The 23,575-nt window shown below is 38.5% G+C and overlaps 1 protein-coding gene across 1 annotated transcript; it reads right to left on the bottom strand.

Moving 5' to 3' along the window:
• Positions 1-1,204: 1,204 nt before the first annotated feature.
• Positions 1,205-23,561, bottom strand: ARF4 (ARF GTPase 4). Its single transcript, XM_075550001.1, has 6 exons — positions 23,200-23,561; positions 12,126-12,206; positions 11,804-11,913; positions 7,909-7,980; positions 4,341-4,466; positions 1,205-2,358 (listed from the first exon to the last, which is right to left on the bottom strand). The coding sequence occupies exons 1-6, from the start codon at positions 23,264-23,266 to the stop codon at positions 2,272-2,274; spliced, it is 543 nt and encodes a 180-aa protein (XP_075406116.1). The 5' UTR covers positions 23,267-23,561; the 3' UTR covers positions 1,205-2,271.
• Positions 23,562-23,575: the final 14 nt, after the last annotated feature.

The following is a 23,575-nucleotide window of genomic DNA, read 5'->3' as shown; positions in this document are numbered from 1 at the left end:
CCACCAGGAACGCTTAGTCTAGTTGTCTCTATAGATTTTAAGTCAACTTACAGGTAATTTTAAAACTGCTTAGTAAAAACACAGACAAACTTAAGTTTCTTAATCCCATCATTTCCAACAATGGTCTAAGGAATGGTTCACATTAAAATTAAATGTACTATCCTTACCCTCTCCTCAGAGCCACAAAAGGACCTTCAACTTCACTGATGTAGCTTTTAAAATCAATACAGTGGTGACTTGCTTAGCTGTCACCACTGTATTAATTTAAAAACATTGGAATGTTTTTCCCTTCTAGCTAACACCCTTAAAAACTACGTAGACGGCATTTAGTTTTTCACATAAACTACATTGATTTCATTTTGCCCAACAAGAAATGAGACCTTTCCTTCTTGAGAGGAGAGGGGGGCCAGGAAGGCCAAAGTATCACAGGCGACACAACTAGGTAAGCACATACTTTATGTCAGCTGACATGATTTTGACAACTCAACTTACTTTTAGTTTCCTTTCACTTAGTCCAGTGGATTTTTTCAATATACACATTTTACAAGCATGTATTTGGTTTTAGAAATAATTTTAAATCCATAAACTTAACTGATTCTATACAAACCATTGAGAATCAAGAAAGCAAGGCTTATACATAGAATGTAGACTTTAAAACTAACGTACTCATCAGATTTATCAAGCTGAATCCTTAATGACACGGCGAAACAGTTAATATGAGGTATACCTTTATTGCCTTAAAGGGCTCTTTGGGAATAAAAAACATGTCACATGCACCCTTTTATTGACGTTCTAAAATTTGTGAAGTTAAAAGAAACATGCTTGTGAACTTTGTTCTTTGTAGAAGAGTAAAATCAGAATTTATGTATTCTTCCATGCAAACCATACTTGATTCTTAAAAAAACTAATGACAGTTACGAAACAGACGCATACATACATGCTTTTTGGGCAGTTTATTTTATTACAGCTTTTCTTGATTTGACTTTAGAAATTTACAGCATCAAAATTGTATTTTATCAAAAAAGAAAATTTTGAAGTTGCTCCCCACTGTTATACACATAACAACCCATAATTTACGTCTAATTTAAACAGTTAGTAAACCCACTGGGATCTGTATTGTTCACAGTATGTAAAATATGCAAACCAACTTTGTTAAAAAAAATCAATTTCAAGTATCTGCAAGACTCAAAAATAACGCACACAATCACATAGTTTATCATTTTATTAGGAATAATTCCAAATGGGTTATGAAGAAACTTACTCATTAGGTTGGATGAGCTTTCCAAAATCTCATAATGAAGATATGTTCACTAATAATAAAACATCAGCAGAATTATTATACTGGGCAAAGAAGCTGATACCAAAAGCAACATGCAACATAAAAAAGATACAATAAGAGGAAGACAATCTGCTGAGTATCAAAAACCATCTCAATAGAAATCTTTTACAACCAACACAGAATTAGCGACGGCTCCAAACCACACCAGGGATGTTTGGCTGATGGAAGGAAGCCAGGAGTCACTCAGGGGCAAGGGTGTCTAGGGGGGGGTCCTCAATGCTTCAAGGGATTTGATAGTGTTTTGGAGCATTTCCCTGGCTGCCACAGCAGTGTTTAAAAAATCTTTTTGGCAAGGGAAATAAACACAAATGGAATGCTATTTTTTTAATCAGCAGACTGTCCCAGGAATGATAAAGGTATCAGAGTGAAGTAGTAAGGGGGTAACTTCAAAGCATTGTTTGTTGTGGGTACAAGACATTCAAAACCAAAACTGTTAAATTGATACATGTTTTGCTGGGTATATTCTCGACAATAAAATAAATAAAATTTGGAAATGGAAAAATAACATTAAATATCTTTTGGAACAAGGTGGAACATGCATAATATAGTGCTAAAACCTAATTTGTTTCTCACAGAAGTTACTTGTTTTATGAAATTATAACAATTTTGTTAGAAAGACATTCAAAACAGATTTATTTAAAGGTGTCACATAGCTATGGCCAGGCATTTAGGCTTAAGGGAAGTAAAATTAAAAGAGGACACCTTTTTTCCCCCAAGTTAAGAACAATTTCTTTGAAACCAAGCATATTGCTAAATAGCAACATTCCACTTGGTTAACAATAATTGGCAACAAAATAAGTTCAAACGCTGTAATATTCTGCCCAAAACCAGTTCCGTATACTGTTTAATAACCAAGATGCAAACTAATTTTGTTGTAACAAGCCTAGACCAATTCAATCAAATTATGTCCTTGGTTAGATATCCAGTTTCATTTAACGTTTTGAAAGCTCATTTGACAGCCAGTCAAGTCCCTCATACAGACCAGTTCCTTGTGTAGCACAAGTGGCTTGAACATACCACTGTAAAGAGAGGACAAGAAAATACTTGATCAACAAGGTTATACATAACCAGTATCTAAAATCCTTATATAAATATTTGGATGAGGTAAAAGCTTACATAGCAAATTAGATCCACAATCAACAATTAACACACAAATTGTTATACCCACATTGGTTACAAGCCCACATTATCAGAATTCTCACCATTTCTACCCAGCCTGCACCCTGCTTCCATCCATACAGTTTCCCTGCCACTCATTGCCTTGTCATCTTTGCTTTTGGGTTATTGGTCTTTTGGTCTCAGACAGTGTGAGTATTTAAAGGATAAAATTTCTTAAGTAGAAAATAAAATATTTCCCTCAAATTTCATGTTACTGAATCACTAAAAACAAAACAAAAACCAACTGCCATCGCGTCCATTCTATTTCATCGAGAATCTCCCTCAGGCGGAGAACAAGGGATTCTCAGGCAGTAAATCTTTATGGGAGTAGACAGCTTTGTCTTGCTCCTACAGAGGAGCCAGTGGGTTTGAACTGCATAGCCTGTGGTTAACAGCCCAACATATAACCCACGAGGCCACCAGGACTCCTCTAGTGAGTCATTAGTTGGCATAAATGTTAAGGAAAGTATGCATAACATGAGAGAGGGGGGTGGGCACAAAAAGTGGGAAAGTATAGTTTAAAAGATAATGGAAGTTTTTCACAAATTTTTAAAGTCCCTTTGTTTAAATACATGAACAATTGTAGACAAACATGTCAAAGTGTTATATCTCACTAGCAAATAATAACTACACCTGCAAGTTGATCAAAATGATCTGTCCTGTAGATTGGGAATGTTCATCCCCCCAGACCTATTTCTACCTTAGGGGAAAAAACCCAAAACTTAAACTATTTACTTCTATTTCCACCTGTTCATTAGACTTTACCAATCATCTACTACTTAAATCTAAAAAGAACATTCATAGGAAAATTAGTAACATAAAACTACCCACTTGGTCATTTTAACCTTGTTTTCCATAAAACTAAATTCAAAGTAGAAGAGGCAACTGTTAAAACGGTAAAAGGACTGCTGACATTTAAGGGGCAAGTTTTTCAGAAAACATCGGTCTTTGGTCTCATGGAATCCAGAAAGTTTCACTTCTAAATACATTCTACAGTGCCATTCAGTATTTGAGGACCCGACACGCCAGTACCCTAGAAGGTTGTGGAAAGGCATAAACATCTATCTTTCACAACACCAAAAACTGTCATTTACACCTGGGACATCTAAGTCTAAATTGATTAACCCCCACAACTCAGTATTTACCTTGTTGACAATTTACTGAAGGATGATTGTAAAATGATACATTGTTTATGATGCCTTTATATAAAACAGCACATGATGGTATGGGGCCAGTATTTCAATCACTGTTAAGTTATTTGAGAACAAACATTCTCATTTCAAATACCTTAGAATCTTGTTTAATTATGGGCTCTTCCAAAAGCTTTTGACATGAACATGCCAACAAACAATACTAAACAATATAATCTGTAATACAGCTGTCAATGCATTGTTTTAAAATTCCATTTGACCTACAAGGCTAATCAAATTATAAAGTATTTCTTCTTACGCTAGATAAACTTAAAATGAAAAATATCAATAGTCTTTAGATATCTCAATTCTTTTATAGTCCTGGTTTCCACATGGTTATCAATTCTAAACCTTCTGAGAAAAAAGTTAACAGCTCTAAAATAAAGCCTGAAATGGCTGCTTTTTATATGACCAAGATAGTATGCTAATGTTTTAAAGGCATTGAATTTTTATCTGTTCAAGCAGTAATATTCATGTTTACATTTAATAATAAAATAAAACCCCCAAACTCACTAACATCGAGTTGATTCTGACCCTTTAAAACAGGATAGCACTTCCCTGTGCATTTCTGGGACCATAACTCTTTACAGGAATAGAAAGCCTCCTCTTTCTCCCAAGGAATACTAGATTGATGTAAATCTCCAAATACTTACTGTTCTGTTACGAAGAGACTGGAGACCTAATTTATCTGTCATTTCACTGATGGCCATTGCATTTGGCAAATCCTGTTTGTTTGCAAAAAGCAGCAGTACTGCATCTCGCAACTCATCTTCTTGAAGCTGAAAATATAAAGCAAAAGCATTAACAACTATCAAACTGGAATCTAATTATTGCTTAAAAATGCACACACAACCAGGTGAAACTCTAATTACCTAGAAATAAAATTAAATTATTAAACATCAGCCTAAAATTTTTTATTAAAAGATTTTATTGGGGGCTCGTACAGCTCATAAAAATCCATACATCAATTATATCAAGCATATTTGTACATATCTTGCCATCATTATTTTCTAAACATTTACTTTCTAATTGAGCCCTTGGTATCAGCTTCTCTATTCTCCCTCCCCTCCTCCACCCCCTCGATAAATTATAAATTATTTTCTTATCTTACAATGACCACCGTTTCCCTTACCACACAGTTTCTGTTGCTTGATCCCATTAAGGGGGGGGGTATGTGTTGATCATTGCAATCAGCTCCCTCTTCCTCCCCACCTCTCCTATTATCACTACTCCCATTCCTGTTCCTGGATTCCATGTGTCATGAGCTCTTCTACTTTATCTGTCCTTGTATACATGCTCTGGTCTAGCCCTCAGTGAAAGACAGAACTGGGATCATGGTAGTGGGGGGTGAGGAAGCCTCAAGGAACCAGAGGAATATGATGTGTTTCATCAATGCTATACTGTACCCTGTGACCCTTCCTTGTGACCCTTCTGTGAGGGGATGTCCCATTGTCCGCAGATGGGTTTAGGGTCTATGCTCCAACCCCCTCGTTCTCAACTATATGGCTTTGTTTGTTTTGGGTCTTCTCTTAGCCAATCCCGTTGACACCTCATAATCACACTGGCTAGTGTGCTTCTTCCATGTGAGCTTGTTGCTTCTCTGCCAGATGGTTGCTTGTTTCACTTCAAGCTTTTAAGACCCCAGACACTCTATCTTTTAATAGCCAAGAACAATCAGCTTTCTTCACCACATTTGCTTATGCACCCATTTTGTCTTCAGTGATCGTGCCGGGAGGGTAAGCATCAGAATGCCAGGTTGTTAGAACAAGGTCTTCTTGGCTTGAGGCAGGGCTTGAGCAGAACCCCAAAGTCCGTCCACTACCTCAGGGTATTGCCATATAAATATATGTACATAGTCCAATACCTCTATTTTTATTAATGTGTTTGCATATATACACACACCTAATATCAGCCTAAATTAATTCTCAATAAAGGTTCAGGTTCTCTTATAACTTAAATCCCATGTCCTTCAGTTTTCAAATCTAGTGTGAAAATTAATTGCTTTTGAATAAAATGAAACTTTCTCAAGCCAGCCATCCTAATATGGTATACAACTCTTTAAGCCTTCCTGATGAACTATTTTGAGGGTCAGGACTGTCAAGAAGAAAATGGGAATAAAGTGTGTAAAACCTAGTGGGGTGCTGTATGTTAGGCAACGCTGGGCTACTAACAGCAGGGTTGGCATTCAAACCCACCAGTTGCTCTTTGGGAGAAAGGCTAGCTGCTTCCAGAAAGTCTCAGAAACCCTGTAACAGGGTGGCTGTGAGTTGGAATGGACTTATGGTATCTTTCAGGACACTCATCCTTTCCAAACAGCTAGCTAGCCAGACAAAGATAAAGCATCCCAACTACTACCTAAAGGTCAGTGGTTCAATCCTATCATCCCCTCCAAAGGAAAAAGATATGGCAGTCTTATTCCCCAGGGATGTACTCTTGAAACCCGAACAAGTCAGTGCTTGTTCGACAGGGTCATTGTGAGCCAGAACTGTCTCGACAGCAATGGGCTTGGCTTAAAAGTTCTTGCTTGTGTAGCAACATTAAGACAAATACAAGAATAGTATAAAGAGTTGATACTGGTAAGAATGAGGAATAATAAAAAAAAGGATTATATGATGAAACATGCATGAACATTGAAAAATTATGTTACATGAAGGAAGCTAGTCATAAAACACCATGTTACACAAACAAGAGGCATCAAAAGTTTGTGGGAAAGTTCTTTTAATTCCATTTTCTTTTTTTTTTTATTTCCATTTTCCAGGGACTTTTTGAAGACTTCTCCTATGATTTTATTTAAATAGTTAGAATAGGTTAGAGAAAATTTCAGAAAGATTGAAACTATAAAATCACAAAGTAGACTAGTGGTTGTCAGGAGTTACCACTAGGAGCCGTAGTGGTGTTTTCAGGTAGGCGTGGAACTGCACACCCACCAGCTATCCCCTAGGAAAGAGGTGCCTGCCTGGTCTTACCAAAGAAACCCTATAGCACAGGTCACGTAAGTCAGAATTGACTCCACGTCCAGTGAGCTTAGGTTTTTGTTTGTTTAGTTTTATTACTACACAGCAAGCACCCAGCTTGGCAGGGACACCTCCAGAAGGAAATGGGGAATGACAGAAAAGCTGTACGGGTAACCCTGTGGTGCTGACCATGTAACTTTATCAATCTACTAAAAAGCTATGAAAAAGATTAAAAATTGGTAACTATTTCATTAGTGGAAAAACTTGGTGGCTTAGATATACTGATACTGGCACAACTGTTGTACAAGCTACGTGTTAAGGACAGTAAATGAGATTTAAGAGATATTTTATGGCTACAAGTGTGAAACCATGATAAAACTGTTCTTAAAATGGCCCCTCTAGAGCCCAGATGGCACAGTAGTTAAAGTACTTGTCTGCTAACCAAAAGGTCAGGGGTTCCATCCACCAACTACTTTGCAGGTGCAAGATGTGGCAGTATGCTTCTGGAAGGATCACAGCTTTGGAAACTCTGTGGGGCAGTTCTCTTCTGCTCTGTGGGGTTACTCTGAGTCAGAATCAACTTGGTGGCTGTGGCTTTATATATTATGAGTTCTTAGTAGTAAGATGACATTGCCCTGTTGAGCTTTTCATTTCGCACCAGGCATTAATTTGCTTGAATTATTGTGGCATTCCTGGGCCGGAGTATTGCGCTTAATAAATATATTTAAAAAATGGCCCCTCAATAATGTCTCAGCCCTCGCAGGATTTTTAACACTATGAAAAATGAAAACACTAATCTGAGCAAGGCCAAAATGCTGTCAGTTAAAATGCCACTACTATTAGGTAGAATTCTTTATAAAGGTTATTGTTACAAAACATTTCTAAAGTCATTATAGATATAGTATAGAGAAAATAGAACCGGCCAATCTTGGGGAAACTAATCATTTCAAAATGAGATTTTATATCTATAAAAGAATCAGACAGGCCTCAAAACCCACTCATGGAACATTCTAACAACTATTAAGATTCCTTCCCATAAATATCTTAGCCATTATTCCATATGCTTTTAAAAAATCTCTAAGACATTTTATGTGCCTAAAATGCACATGTAACAATTCATGGATAATAGTTCCTCGAGGTGCTTGCAAAATTTCAGTAACATTCATTTATGTAATATAGTCATAGTCACAATGTAGCAACTACTAACGCTACTACTGCCACCCAGAAAAGTACCTCAGAATGAAATTAACTTCTACTGTAATCTTACCATTTTCTGCAGCTCCTCTGCTCCTTCTTGAATCCTTTCACGGTCATTGCTATCTACCACAAAAATAAGACCCTGTAGGAAAATTGTGTTAATAAAGTGTAACAGTTAAAGAGCCCATTAAAAACAAAAAACACAAGACAGTAAATACTGAACTTCATTACCTCAACTCTAATATGTTACCCAACTCACCGCTCTTCTCAGTTATGCCAAAGAAGGCACTTTATCCCTTTCCCCAGCACACAAGGGTAGGAAAGTAAAATGGCCACAAGGTGGGGACAAAAGTTAAAAAAAAACATTCTTAAAATCATGAACTTACTATTTAAGCTTATTCCCTCACAGGCAAAGTGTAAAAAAAATAAAAGGGACAGAGGCGGGGTACGCCACAGAAGCTGTTACATGCATATCAGGAAACGTGAAGAACAGAGAGCCTTGCCCACGAATGCCACCTGCCAACTCTAGAATCTGAGGGGTAAGTCTTAAGGAAAATATATCAAGAATAACCCAAAGCTCATTAAATTACTTAATAAAATCTTAACAAGAAAGTAGCCATTCTTAAAATAGTCAAATAGTAGAGTTTTAAAGACATAAGGGAAAGCAATTACAGCGAATTAAAGACTGTCCACTAACGTTCCAACGAGAAAGCAGAACACTTTCAACTAGAGAAGGGGTGATTTCACTTTATTAGTTTTGTTAAATTCTAATCTTGTAACTCTAAAATTAACTTTAAATACCGTATATGCTCAAGTATAAGCCGACCCAAATATCAGCCGAGACACCTAATTTTACCACAAAAACTGCATTAAAATGTGCTGAAAAACATAGCTTATACACGAGTATATACAGTACATTCTTCTCCATACAACTCTGAACTCCTTAAGTATTTTAGATTATTTGTTACCTTTTTTTCCATTCTATTTTTTAAAAATCATTTTATTGGGGGCACTTAACAACTCTTATCACAATCCATACATACCATTTGTTACTCTTATTACCATATGTCTTATCCTGTTAACATGTGTAAGTAATGGCATTCAATCCACAGGGGGGGAAAAGAGTATTTTCTATTTAGCACTCAGCACAGTATCAGGCTTGCCAGAGGAACTTCATATTTAAAAGTATGCTACCGTCATTAAATGACATTAACTTCCTTTGGTCTGGGCAAATTCCAATGACCATTTCCTTTATCTCTGGGGAAACCAACATTTTAACCACACACATAGATAAAGCATATGATTCTGCATCAAAATTCTTTTGCTTTGAGAAACTTTTGGTGCTTAAGAACCAGTTTGTGGTAGAAAGACAGCACCAGAGTCAGATCTAGCACTATGTAATAGTTTTACAAATTACCTAATCCTCCAATCATTCTCCCCTCCTCTAAAATAAACACCAATAACCTTATTGGTTAAAGGATTAAATGTAACCATGAAGAGGTCGAACAGGATTTAGCATCATATTTGACATTATTTTTTTTCATATTTGACATTATTGCAGGCATTTAATAAATGTCACAATCTCCTTTCCCAAAATTATGTTGGAACATGAGGATTAGTGCCCCTCCCATTTTATCTTGGCTTATAATCTTCCATCTTTGTTGGGCTTTAAAACGCAAATCCTGCCACAAACCCTAATGTGGTATTACTGAGGGCAAATTGAGTGTAACAAGGGAATTTATTACTAGAAACATTGTGTCCTGAATGAATATAAATTAGTAACATAGCGAATTGACCTTTACATTTTATAGCTAGAAGTAGATCAGTAATTCTACAAGAGAGGTAAGAGTAGGTGCCTATCTAAATCACACTCCCTGCCATCAAGTCGATGACAACTCACAGCAACCCTACAGGAGAGGGAAGACGTCCCTGTTGAGTTTCCAAGTCTGGAACTCTCACGGGAGGAAAAAGTCACATCTTTCTCCCATGGAGTGATTGGCAGTTTTGCAATATTGACCTTGTGGTTAGCAGCCCAATACATTACTAATAAGCCACCCAGCAAGGCTCCTTCTCTGTGCTGATAGCAAGTTTTCCACAGAGGGCAGGAGCGCTCTGATAAGAGCTTGTGATTAATAAAGTGGTCTAGAAGGGCAGGAATAAATCGAATCTCAACAATTTAAAGTAAACTATGAAACTATCTAAACAAGGTAAAGCCAGGGTTGCCCATTGCAAAGTTTGGGATTCTCATACTCACTGCCATCTTTTAAAAATAGCTATGTTAATAAACATATTAACTTATAAGTTAGAAAGCATGTCACTTATTTAACACAACTCAGAGTGACCCTGAGCCTTGATGGCACAGTGGTTAAGCATTGTGCTGCAATTTGCAAGGTGAATAGTTCAAAACTATCAGCTGCTCCTCAGGAGAAAGATGAGTTTTTCTATTTCTGTGAAGACTTGCAACCTTGGAAACTTTGGAAACTTATATGGACACAAAATCCCTATTTCTCAGAGCTTGAAAAGACAGAAAACTGGAAAGCTGGTCATTACTCTCGTATTTCCCGTTACCTGGCCTCAATCTAGAGGCTCTGTTGGTGTAGTAGCTAAGGCACTCGGCTACTAATGCAAAGGTCAGTGTCTGGAACCTACCAACCACTCTATGAGAGAAAGATGCGGTGGTCTGCTTCCAGAAAGATGGAGAGCCTTTGAAGTTCATAGGGCAGTTCTACACTTTTAGGAGACCTGCGTTTGGTAACATGTGCGGACAATTTTGGTTATCACAACTGGGTGGGATATTGCTAGACATCTGGGAAGTCTTCCAACAAGAATAGAATTTATCCAGCCCAGAGCCTGGCTAACAGGTAGGTCCTTCAAAGAAGCAGCATAAGAACCACCTGAGGATGGGTTGTTCTAAGAGCCCCCAGTAAAATTATCTTTAAAAAATTACTAGAAAAGCAGAATTCTTGGGGCTTACTCATGAGCTAACAAATCAATTGATTTTGGCAGATAGTCAGATGATTCAAGAACACTAACGATGGTGTAGTGAGCTACAAGTTGGGGTGCGATGGTGTAGTGAGCTACAAGTTGGGGTGCTAACAGTTTAGCAACTCGAACCACCAGCAGCTCTCCAGGAGACAGATGAGGCTTTTCTATTCTCATCCAGAGTTACAGATTTAGAAACCCCCAGCAGTTCTACTGTCCGACAGGGCCACTCTGAGTTAGAATCACCTTGATGACAAGGAGTTTTACGTTTGGCTGGCTTGTATCGCTGGAGTCTCTGAGTAAGTAGCTGGGGCTATGATCTGGACTGTGGGATTTTTTTAAGTGCTCCAAGTGATTTTAATGTGCTGCCAAGCTTGGGAGCCTGTGCTTAATGTAATCACTACTTTTCTTTGCCTGTATTTTAGGAGTAGGATAAGAAAAATCATTATCTTTTCGTTTCATTTTACGCAAACATTTTGAAGCACTGTACAGTTGGTTCAACTCATGGCTGATTTGGGGGAAAGAAATCTCCAGGCCTTTTCTTAGTCTACCTCAGTCTGAGAGAGCTGCTGAAACCTGCTCAGCAACACATCAGGGTTCAAATTAGGCCTCCCACATGGAAGGTAAATGGGACATATGCACAAAGTGGGTGAAATGGACTATTTCTAACATTCACTAAAGTAAACTACAGTGACAAAGTTATACAGATCGTATTTTCTAAACTAAAAATGAAGCCATTTGAAATACTGATGTCTGACACTATTGGGAAGCCAGCCCTTTCTCCACCCAATTTTACGAAATCTTACATGATCAACAAGTAATTCTTTCACCCCATATATGTTGGCCTTCAAAGCCTTGAGTATCCACTGAATATGGAATTGGTCATAAGAATGTCAACTCACACATAGTAAAACACAATAGCCAAATAAACATGTAAACTTTAGAACACAAAACATGTTATAAAAATATATAGCATTTCTTACCTGGGTATTTTGGAAGTAATGCCTCCAGAGAGGCCTAATTTTATCTTGACCACCAACATCCCATACCGTGAAACAAATGTTCTTGTATTCTACTGTTTCCACATTAAAACCTTCAAAGAAAACCAAAATATGACCACCGTGCAAAATAAACTATCATTAAGAAAATAAACCCCCTTTCTGTGAAATAATTGTTTAAGTCCTACTAGATATTCAATGAATTAAAAAGTAAATGTTTCAAAGAGTAAGTTTTTCTAAATTAAACTATATTTCACTTTACAATATATTATGCCATTAATTGAAAGTAATTTATCAACTTCCTTACCAATAGTAGGAATGGTGGTGACTATCTCTCCTAACTTCAGTTTATACAGAATGGTCGTCTTGCCAGCAGCATCCAATCCAACTAAGAAAAGAGGGTGAGATTTCAGATTTTAATTCTAGACTAAAAGCATACATTAAGAAATAATTTTACAATAAATTTACAGTTTGAAAGTAAAAGCTGACAATATGGCACAAATAGTTGAAAATGAAAGTACCTCATTTACGATTCCTAGACAAAAGCAAATAGCACAAAGCTGTGGCATTGAAGAGTAGTGCTTGCCTGCCTCAGGGTCCTGTCTCTAGCTTTGCCCCATACTAGGGGGCATGCCTGAAAGCAGGTACTTGAAGAAATCAAGATCAAGGAACTAGTCAAAGTAAGGGGACTGAATCAGATCATCTTACAATCTACCCCAACTCAAGCCAAGTTCTTATGCACTTTATGAACAGCCAGGTTTTAAGACAAAATGTTAAAACTGAATCACCAAATACATCAGAATAAATTAATAAAGAACTGTCTTATTCGATTAGTAAATATAATTTCCTTTTATTTACACAGTTTGGGTAAAAAGGTCTTGATTGGGGATGGGAGAATTAACCCTACCCTAGTCCCTTCATGGTACTAAAGATGAAGCACATCATGGTGAGCCCTACACAAGGAAACCAAGTCCTGCACTAGGTGCCCCTTGTAATCATGCCGCTTCCATTAGCTAGTTTCCAGGAGTAGAGTGTCATCTGACAAAGGGGGGCGGTGGCTGTGCACAAAGTGCAGCCCTAAGTCCATTTCAACACCAGATGTAAGGAAAGGAGAACGAAAGCTTGGTTAATGTGAGCTATAGAAATGTCTCTACTGTATTCATCTCCAAGCTAAGTAGGGCCTAGAATTTTTAAAGCATTCATTTGAGGCAGCTATATAAGCAAGGAGCAATGTATTTCTGAACAATTTCACAAACGTACAAGAAGTATGTTTTATGGCAGTGATACAAAAAAAAAACCCCACCACCAAATAACTCCAACCCCAAGGCCACTCTCAAGTAGATTCCAACTCAGAGCAACCCAATATACGAGGGTGTACCCCCCAAAAAGGAATTTTTCTTTCACAGCTGTGCACTGTTTTTACAAAACAACCTTATCACCTTCCAAGTAGTCCATTACACTTAAAGAGATTTGTCAAATCTGCAATTCTATTCTTGGAAACATTTTTCAAACTCATCTGTTTGATTGGCTGACAGCACCTCCCTCATTTTTTCTTCACCTCTTCTACGTTTTCAAATTGCTGTCCTTTCATGTCTTTCTTCATTCACACAAACAAAAAGAAGGCACACTGAAGCAAGGTCAGGTGAGACAGGGGCGTGGGACAAGAGACATGATATTTTTTGCCAAAAACTGGTGCACTGAAATGGCTGTATGAGCAAGTGCATTGTTGTGATGACAAACCAGTCCGCTGTCTGCCAAAAATCAGGGTTTTTTGGCACGCTGTTATCAGAACCTCTAATTAGAGAACTTGATGAACAGTCTGACCTGTGGAATGGACTCCAAATGCACTGTAAGTCGACATTTTCATCTAGTCGGGAAGTTGACTATGTCCAGAAGGTTTATCAACAACATACATTTCACCTTTTTTGAAATTAGAAAACCACTCGTACACTTGAGTTTTTCACATAGGGCTATCCTTGTAAGCTGTGTCCAACATCACAATAGTTTCTGTGGCATTTTCCCCCGGAGCAGAAAACAAAATTTCACAGCCACACGCTGTTCTCTCAGCCATCATAAAATTTTACGAAAAAACTCACTGCAACCAGAGAACCTTCCCAGGTGATGCCACTGGGTGGACTAACTCAGAGCGAGCTCACCCATGCTACAAAAGCTCTGTCCAGAGGAGCTTTATTTTGGGTACACCCTCATGGGATTTTAGAGACTACAATTTTCAAGAGCCTCATCTTTCCTCCAAGATAGTAGTGAGAAGTATGAATTAGGGGAAAAAAAGTAAGAATTGAATTAAAAAGCATGAACTGTCAAACCATGCATATTCTATCAGTATCCAATAACCTCAATAAATATATCATACACGACTGTCGAGATTAATGCTATAACAAATTTTGAAATCAATTCAACGGAATATTTATATAGGACACTTTTAAATATTTAAACGACAACACAACCTAGCATAAAATCAATTCCTTAAAGGGAACTAAAATCACTTGATCCTATTTATATTTTTGTGAAAATGCTGTAACTTGCAGCACTCAAAACCACTCATTGCCATCAAGTTAATGCCAACTCACACCGACCTTTATAGGATAGCGTAGACTTGCTCTGTGGGTTTCCAAGACTGTAACTCTTTATGGGAATAGAAAGCCTCATGTGGCTGTTGGTTTCAAACCAATGACCTTGCAATTAGCAGCCCGATGGGTATGCCAATATGGCACCATGGCTCCTTAACAGAACCAAAGACTATGCGGAGGGTACTCCTGTACAGATTTACATCCTTGGAAATCCAGCGTCAGTTCTACCCTGTCCTATCGGGAGGGTTACTCTAAGTTGTACAACTTGATAGTGGCATTTTTTATTTTTTAAGCAATCCATACTCCTACCTGTGTAACAATACTTTCTGCTCAGTACCCTCTGACTGGAGACTAAAATTCCCAGGACCTTCTTATTCCTTGTCCTCTAATCAAACCCTCTGTCCTACCTTCTGAAAATCAGATTTATTCTTCCCAAAATACTACATTTTAAATAGTAAGCAATTTACCCAAATATTCATCCACGGGCAGAAGAAAAACGGTTAAGCCACGTATTATTACTATAGTTAGTAATAGTAGTAATAAGTAGTACAAGAGGGGCCTCAAAGTTTGTGGAAAATGCCACTTTAAAAATGGTTACTTTTCTAAGAAATTTTTGAAGCATCCATGTATAGAACAGTATCAAAAAGGTCAGAAAATATCCACTGCATCAATTCATCTTATTAGAGTCTATTGACCCTCTACCAAATTCTTGATAGGTGGCATTGGGGTGGGGGGTTACTGTTAGGCTACTAACCTCAAGATCAGCAGTTCAAACTTACCAGGCGTACTCCTTCCTATAAAGAGTTACAGTCTCAGAAACCCAAAGAGTTCTATTCTGTCCTCTAGGGTTACTATAAGTCAGAATCAACTTGAAGTCGACGTGGTTATTTTGGGTCTCTCCTGATAACAAGTCTAAAGTACATGAGACAAAGTCTGGCCAACCTAGTTTCTAAGGAGCCTCCTGACTGTACTTCAAGAAAGGTTTACCATCTGGCAACCAGTTCTTCATCAATACCATAATTCAAAGGCATCAGTTCTGCTGTCTTTCACAAGCACATGAGGCAACTGAAAATACTATGGCTTGGATATCAAAGTGACATCTTTACTCTTAAAACCTTAAAAGTTCCCCATCATGGAGTCTTGGTTGTGTAGTGGGTTATCCATTGAGCTACTAATTTTAAGATCTTTGGTTGGGAGGCACCAATCTGTTCCCATAAAGGTTTAAAAATCTCAGAAATACAAAGAGACACTTCTACTCTGTCCTATGAGATGGAACCAGCTCAGTGAGAGTGGGTTTGGTTTCTGTGCCCCATTAACAAAAGCAGCTTTGCTCCATCCACATCATTAAGGCTGTTTCGTCTTTGAGGAGGTAGCTGTCCTCAGTCATGTTTTGAGTGCCTTTCAACCTGAGAAGCTCATCTTCTGGAACTATTATCAATGATCCACTGCTATTCGTAAGATCTTCAGTGGGCAATTTTCTAAAAATGGCCCACCTACACTTTAAATCAGAAAAACCAAAGAAGAGGCATGGTGTGCCTTTTCAGGAGCTTCATGTGTGAGACCAGGTACTGGCAGGGCTGTAGAGTGCCACATACATTCAAAATTGTGAAGCCAGCCACCATCTTTGAAGCCCTGCTTTTGTTATGTAAATCTGTCATTTGTCCTTACTTCGACTTACAAAAAAACCCAAACAAAATCACTGTCATAAAAAAAAAATTTAAAAATCACTGCCATCAAGTCATTTTTGAGTCAAACTGACCCTATAGGACAGAACAGAGCTGCCCCCATGGTCTCCCAAACTGTGAATCATTATGGGAGTAGACAGTCTCAGCTTCCTCCCTCAGAGCAGCAGCAAGCAGCCCAAGGCCAAATTCCTCTACACCAGCAGTTCTCAAACTGTGGGTCAAGACCCCTTTGGGAGTCAAATGACCTTTTCACAGGGGTCACCTAAGACCATTGTAAAACATAAATACTTCGCAATATATAATTACATACTGTTTTGTGATTAATCACTATGCTTTATGTTCAATTTGTAACAATGAAAAGACATCCTGCATATCAAATATTCACATTATGATTCATAACAATAGCAAAATTACAGTTATGAAGTAGCAACAAAAATAACTTTTATGGTTGGGGTCACAACAACATGAGGAACTGTATTTAAGGGTGGCAGCAATAGGAAGGTTGAGAACCACTGGTCTACACCCTCCGCTCCACCTAGGGCTTCTCCCAACAAATTCCCATCACAATCATCTGTACTTGTTTGCACCCTGCTTTTAAATCATTGGTAAATGTTGGAGTCTTCATGTACTAAGCAAGCCAATCAATAAACTCACAGCCATGGAGTTGATGCTGACTCACAGTGACCCTATGCACTACTGTTCCAACTGACCTATAAATTAAAGACACATGTGAGCTGCCCGTAAATCTATGATGGAAAACTCAGGTCAAATATTTTAACTTACTACACAGGGTGTGATAAAATTTTTCTATTAATAGAAGCTTAATATCTGTTTGTATGAATATTCTTCCACTTCTACATTAGAATTTTTCTCAAATAAATACATTATTTCTACCTAAAAAAATAATTTCCCCAAGAAGCAAATTAGAATTTCTGATATATCTACACTAAGGGCTTGAATATACTCAGACTAATTTTCGGGTTTTTTTAAAGTATGTACAAAGCAGTAAAACCAGTGTATACCAAGACATTGAACTGGTTAATTCCAATTCAACTTCCCCTGATGAGAATTTTATTTTCAACCCCAGATACAGTGAATCAGAATCTACATTTCAACAAGATCTGGGGACCTACTAGTATCCATCCAAGTTATTTTTAAAATATAAATTACATGATAGTTTAAAGGTTCACGATCACAAGAAAGGATTTAAAATTAAATATATTTGCCACTGTACTCAAACTAATAAAATTTACATAAATTCAAACAAAGTTAAAAAACAAAAAGGATGTCTACAGTGATTTTTCAATCTACCATCACTTTTTAAACCTTGCTAGATAGTTCTTTTCCCAGAAACATGTCAGCTTAACAATTTTGTGATACTTTAGTGATTTCTTTAATGTTGCAATCTCGGCACTGCGATTTCTACACAAAAGGAAACTGCAGTAAAGCCTCGAAAGCAGGAGCCAGTGTAAGGTGGAACCCTGTCAAAGAAAAACTCAAATATTTCCCACGAAAATGAGCAATAAAAGTGCTAAGATGGTACCCTGTAAAGTGGAAACTTGAGAAACCCCTAAAAACAAGGCAGTCTCATCAAGTTCCAACTCTCACAGGTTTCACTGTACAATCAATTCACCAGCAGCCAAGATAAAACTCTAATCTGCACAGGACAGGAATGTTCTCAGTACCAACCCTCATAAGCAAGTCACTGTTTTGACAGACACATCGTGCTTTGACCAAAGTGTTGAAAGCAAAACTACTAAAATCTTTGCCAATCATTAAAAAATATGACTAATAAACTATGGCAGTGAAGAATTCTTTATAGATATATAGATCAATAGATCTTAGAGTACTTTTATTTTAATTGACCAACAGTTAAATTACTTCACAACTTTGAAGAGAGAAATGCAGATGAATGAGATTTTAAAAATATTGTCAGGTTAAGTAAAATCACAAATTTTTCCCGATTTATCTCAAGTTATTTACAAGAAGTTTAAATGTTTCACAATTAAAATATAAAATTGACTGCAAACTGTTCAAAGCAGTCACCCCTTTTTATAATTTAATTCTCACTATCACTCTCCCTATTTTTTTCCTATGAGTCATGAGAGGTTCAGTAATGTCCCCAGGATCATAGCCAGTAAATAATAAAGTAGGTATTCAAAGGCCCACATCTTGTTGAGTAAATCAAACTCATCAATACTAGTAGGAATGTAAAATGGCACAAATGCTTTGAAAAACAGTTTGTCAATTCCTCTACATGTAAACTAGTTACCATATGATCCAACAATTATGCTTGTCATTTACTCAAAAGAATTAAAAAAACAACCTATTTTCACATATTTATTTATCCCAGAATGTTCATCATGGTTTTATTTCAAAAGATAGACACAAAGTGAATGCCCTTTTACAGACAAAAGGAAAAACAAAATATGGGATTACTTGGTCAATAAAAAGAACAAAGTTTTTATGTATGCTGTAATATGGCGAACATTATGCTAAGTGAAAGAAGCCAAACATCAAAGGCACATACTGTCTTATGAAATATACAGAAAACGTAAATCCCAAGGCAGAAGAGCAGTGAGTCCAAAGGCTGGGGAAAGAGGGAAACGGGAAGTGACTGCTAATGGCCCATTTCTTTTGGGGTGATGTATGTGATCTGGAATTAGACAGTGGTGATAGTTACACAACTCTGTGAATGTAATAAAAACCCCAAATTCAAAAAATCCGTAAGTCTGATTCCAAAGGCAGTCCTCTCACTCAGCATTCATACACTGCCATCCCTGCCTTTAGGTTTTTCATCTTTAATACTATGAGTTTAGGTTTTGCCTTTATGCAACAGATCAGGATTATCTGCACTTTGGTCAATAATGTTAATAAACAGCAAGTTATCAAAAGTGTCTGCTAACTCAACCTTGTAATAATGTAAGAGTGTTATCCTGTAAGGATAGCTATTATCTTTCAATTTTTAGTGGCATAAAACTGGCAATTTTTGCTATTTCCTTTTTATCCCCTATTTATGAGCTAATCAGGAGAATTTTTTAAGGCCGACAGTAATCTTTTCAATGAATAATGTTTAACAACTTCATAAGATGCTACGTCAAAACAAAACAACTCACAACTATGACAGGGCTTCAAAAGAGTTCATAGGGGATAAAAACGATCTTTTCATTCAATTTTTCCATAAGCTTTCTGAAACCCCTCATATAACCACAAATAGCTATAATTTTTGAGGAACAAGATATCTTAGAAGGTACAATAAAAAATAAAAAGACTGAATAAACAACAAATATTACTAATCATGGGACTATATGTAAGTAACACTTCAAATTTAACAAAAAATTTACTTGGTTTTCTAACAAAAACATTTTTTAGAATCAGGAACCAAAAAAAAAGTATGTAATAAATGGGCTTATTAGATATTCAAGAGAAAAAAATATGAAATATCACTCTTGAACCTTGCTTAAAATGCTAGTAATATTTAAAAAATGATAAAGGACTCCTCCTCCTGAATTTGTCTGGTTCCACAAAAAGCCAAACTCATTGCCATCAAGTCCATGCTGACCCAGCAGCAACCCTACAGGGCAGGGAACTACAGTCCCTGTGGGTCCGAGACTGGAGCTCTTTACAGGAGTAGAACGCCTCGGCTTTCTCACGCTCTCACAGTCCTCATCTCCAGGGCAATGCAAGACTGCACATGGATAAGCAAACTTTTAGAAGTAACACTTTTCAACTCAACAGACAAACTTCAAAGTAGAGAGACTGAAACTAAACAGTTCACTACAGAATGCATTAGTATTTTGGTATATAAACAAAATCTGAGGATTCACTTAGCAAAATCTCATCTAATCATGGATCAATATATGAGACCAGGCTTAAAAATATATATACTACAGAAATTTTTGGTTGCAAACTTGTGCTACATGAGAAATCTAACTTGGAAACTGGTTACTTTTTAATCTACACTAAGTATAATTTACAAGAGTAATTTCCACCTTACAAGTAACAACTGTCAATCACATCTAATGTCAAACACATTAAATCTGACATATTGTGTTGGGTGAAAGAAAGGTTGACTGCTACCATAAACGAAAGAGAGCAGTAAACCAGTCAGTATGAATCGGAATGTAAATTGGGTTGGTTTTTTAATTTTTAAAGTTGACTATATTAGTATATTGTGTAACTATATTAACTTCAAATGCCTTTTAAAAACCTAAACTTGAAAATTGGATATAATAATAAAAATGAAAACTGCATTAACACTTGACAGATTAGATACATTACGGGTTATCTTTTAATACACTTTTAAACGGTAGTCTGGAGATGAGACACAAAAATGCATTAATTTTATCTAAGCCAGTAGCAACCTTCCTAATGCCGCGACCCTCTAATACAGTTCCTCGTGTTGTGGTAAACCCCCACCTCCAACCATAAAATTATTTTCGTTGCTACTTCATAACTGTAATTTTGCTGCTGTTAGGAATCGGGCCACTCCTGTGAAAGGGTTGTTCCAGCCCCAAAGGGGTCGCCATCTAAGCTTTTGCCAAATTTATCACCAAAAGGAAGTATGTGTATTGGTGTACTTAAATTTAAATTGTTATACAACAGGGAAAAACCATCAATGACTGGTAATTCTAATACTTTTAATAGGGACCAAACGAAAAAACAAGCTCACTGACATCAATTCTAACCCATAGTAACCCTATAGGGCAGAATAGAACTTCACCTGTGAATTTTGAAGACTAACTCTACAGAGTGAAAGCCTCATTTTTCTCCCATAATAGGGGAAGATACCTTAAAATGAAGCCATTTTTATACTACCAATCATTCATAAATAAAATCACACAGAAAACCTAGTAAACTCCCAAACCACCTTTTCCCCTTCTGCAAATATGCCTGTTACAATTTACTTGATGAGTTCGTATAAAAGCTGACATTGAGACTGTTTTTAATACAGAAAACCTGGCTTTTGCTAAATTATAGTAAAAAATAACCTGAGTTTGACATAATCAACAATCCCAAATTATGGCTTTTACCCCTTGTACAAATGCAGAAATTAAACACTGTCCCTCTCTCATTTTAAGATTGAGGACTAGAGGGAGGGGAAGCATGTCTCTCAATATATTAACTAAAACTAGTTGTCAAAGAGGTGATTTCAATTCGTGGTGACTCCATGTGTTTGAGACTAAGGCAGTGACCCATTTTCAATGGCTGATTTTTCAAAAGTAAATCACCAAACCTTTCTTCAGAGGCATCATGGGGTTAACTCGTGGGTGTAGGGGTTTGCACTGGGCTGCCAGGGAGAATGGGCTTCCCACTCCAGTGAAGTTTGTCTCAGAAACCACAGGGGTCGCCATGAGTCAGCACTGTCTCTATGGCAGTGAATTTGGGTTTTCAGTTTGTTTTTTGGGGGGTGGGGTGGGGTGGAGTGTTGGTCTTAAATGATTACAACTCCTGGATGCAATGTAGAAAAGGCATATTTCTACTTTTTTTCCTCTTTGAAAGTTTAAGCCTTGTCACCACAAAAGTCTAATATCATCGAGTCTATTCTGACTCAGTTACACTATATGGCAGGGCAAAACTGTCCCATTGGGTTTCCAAGACTTTAAATCTTTTGGGGAGTGGCCAGCCTCATCTTTCTCCCTTGGAGCAGCTGGTGGATTTGAACCTCAGACCTTATGATTAGCAGCTCAATGCTTAGCCCACTAAGACTAAGGAGATGAAAAATAACATTTACCATAAATGTTTAAGTAAAAGGACAGGCACACTATAGACTCAGGAAGACAACTCAAAGGAATAAGCTGGCAATGTATTACAGTCCAAAGTCCTCTGACTGATTCGGGATCTCTTTTCAGACTTCCAATTTCAGACACTTATAAAAGTTTTTACAACGTAGTCTTTCCTTTCTAATGTTCTCTGTCCTAATAACTGAAATCTAAGAAAACTTTGAAAGAGAAAAACCATGTAATTAGTTATGTGGATGAATCAACAATTGTCTTTAGATGGGAAGAAGCTGAAGTAAAAGGTTAAGTTCAAGAACGGAATATTTACACCCTTATTGTTCTTACATTTTTAATATTACAGAAGCTGGCCATGCACACTTGTGATGGTAGTAGAGCTAGAAAATACAGCCTGCTCACCCTTCAGGAACTAAGCTAATAAGCCCCAAAATTCAGATGTTCCAAGATGGAGGGGCTCCTTTTAGTTTCCTTGGCTGCTCCCAGCACACTTAAGTGACAGCTGATCAAAAACCGGCTCTCAAAAAACAGATTTTAAAACGTTAATTCTCTAACAGAGTTTTTAAAAAATTGTAGTTCTCATTTAACAAGAACATTCTGAAAATCAGTGTCATTGTGTTCTGAAAGTTTGTTCAATTTTGTTCTTTTCTAAAAGGGCCGTTTTGTTGTTGCAGGAACCCGTAACTAGCTGAGTGATGTGCTGTCTGGAAACAAAAGTGAAAATCAAAAGCACTTAGGGTTTTTGTGACCCCAAAAAACAGAGTCGTGGTTTCCACCGTTTTCATGGGATGAACTTACTAATGGGAGGGGGGCGCGACAAGAAAGCGGATGCCAGCGCAATTCGAAGTTTGGCAAAGTGGACGCTATGGACTCCAGCCCGATAACGAGAGCTCCCCTCTCCGCCAAGCGCAGGGCCTGGTCACTTCCTGCCCCGCCGCCCGCTCGCCACCGGGTGGGTGCAGTGTCCCGGGGCGGGAAGCGGGGCCGGCAAGGCTGGAGGGGCGAGCCTAGCTACCTCCGATCGCTGCCCACACCCTCCCGCCGGGCCTCGCGAGGGTCTTCGTGGCCCCGAGAGTCGGCGCGTTCGACTTCCCTGCCCAGGGTGGTGGGGCTTTCAACAGGAGGGAGGAGAGAGCAAAGTCCCAGCGAAAGCCGGGCCGGGGGCTGGGCCCTGCTGGAGACAGAGCGGTGGGGACCCCTCCCCTTCCCACGCGTTCCCCCCACCTCAAAGACTCCTCCCGACCCCGGCCCGCCTCCCCTCCCCCCACCACGGCCGGCGGAAGGGAAAAGAGGCCTCGAGGCCGCTCTAGGGACAGAGAGGTGGCCTTGGACCCCGGTAGGTGCCCGACCACGGAGCGCGAGCCCCCACTCACCCATCAAAATGCGCATCTGCTTCTTGCCGAAGAGGCGGGAGAAGAGAGATGAGATGGTCAGACCCATTGCGGCGGGGGCACTTGCGCTGGGCAGGAGCAGAAGGGGCTTGGGGCGTCCCCGGGCCTTCTCCTTTCACGCTGCCGCACACTGAGCGAGAAGGAAGCGGAGAGCTGAGGAAGAACGAGGGCAGCGGGGGCGCTGCTCGCCGGCAGGCCGGTCGGTCGGACGAGGCTGCGGGACCCTGGCAGGAATTAGCGGGGCGAGGACCTCCTCCGCGACTGGCGCGGCAGCTCGGGCTCTGCTGTAAAGGTTCTGCTTGTGCCACGTCACGCGGCGGCCGCGGCGACTCCGGCGGCGGCCCGGCCCCTCCAACGC

Source organism: Tenrec ecaudatus, chromosome 5 (genome assembly GCF_050624435.1).
Source record: "Tenrec ecaudatus isolate mTenEca1 chromosome 5, mTenEca1.hap1, whole genome shotgun sequence".
NCBI lineage: Eukaryota > Metazoa > Chordata > Mammalia > Afrosoricida > Tenrecidae > Tenrec > Tenrec ecaudatus.
This window is presented reverse-complemented; position numbering and strand designations above follow the sequence as displayed.

Excerpts from the sequence above, each read along its gene's own strand:
- ARF4 (XM_075550001.1), bottom strand. The coding sequence starts at position 23,266 with ATGGGTCTGACCATCTCATCTCTCTTCTCCCGCCTCTTCGGCAAGAAG. Across the intron at positions 12,207-23,199 it reads GCAGATGCGCATTTTGATGG|TTGGATTGGATGCTGCTGGC; the intron begins GTGAGTGGGGGC and ends CTCTTTTCTTAG. Across the intron at positions 4,467-7,908 it reads CAGAGGAGCTGCAGAAAATG|CTTCAAGAAGATGAGTTGCG; the intron begins GTAAGATTACAG and ends TTATATTTTCAG.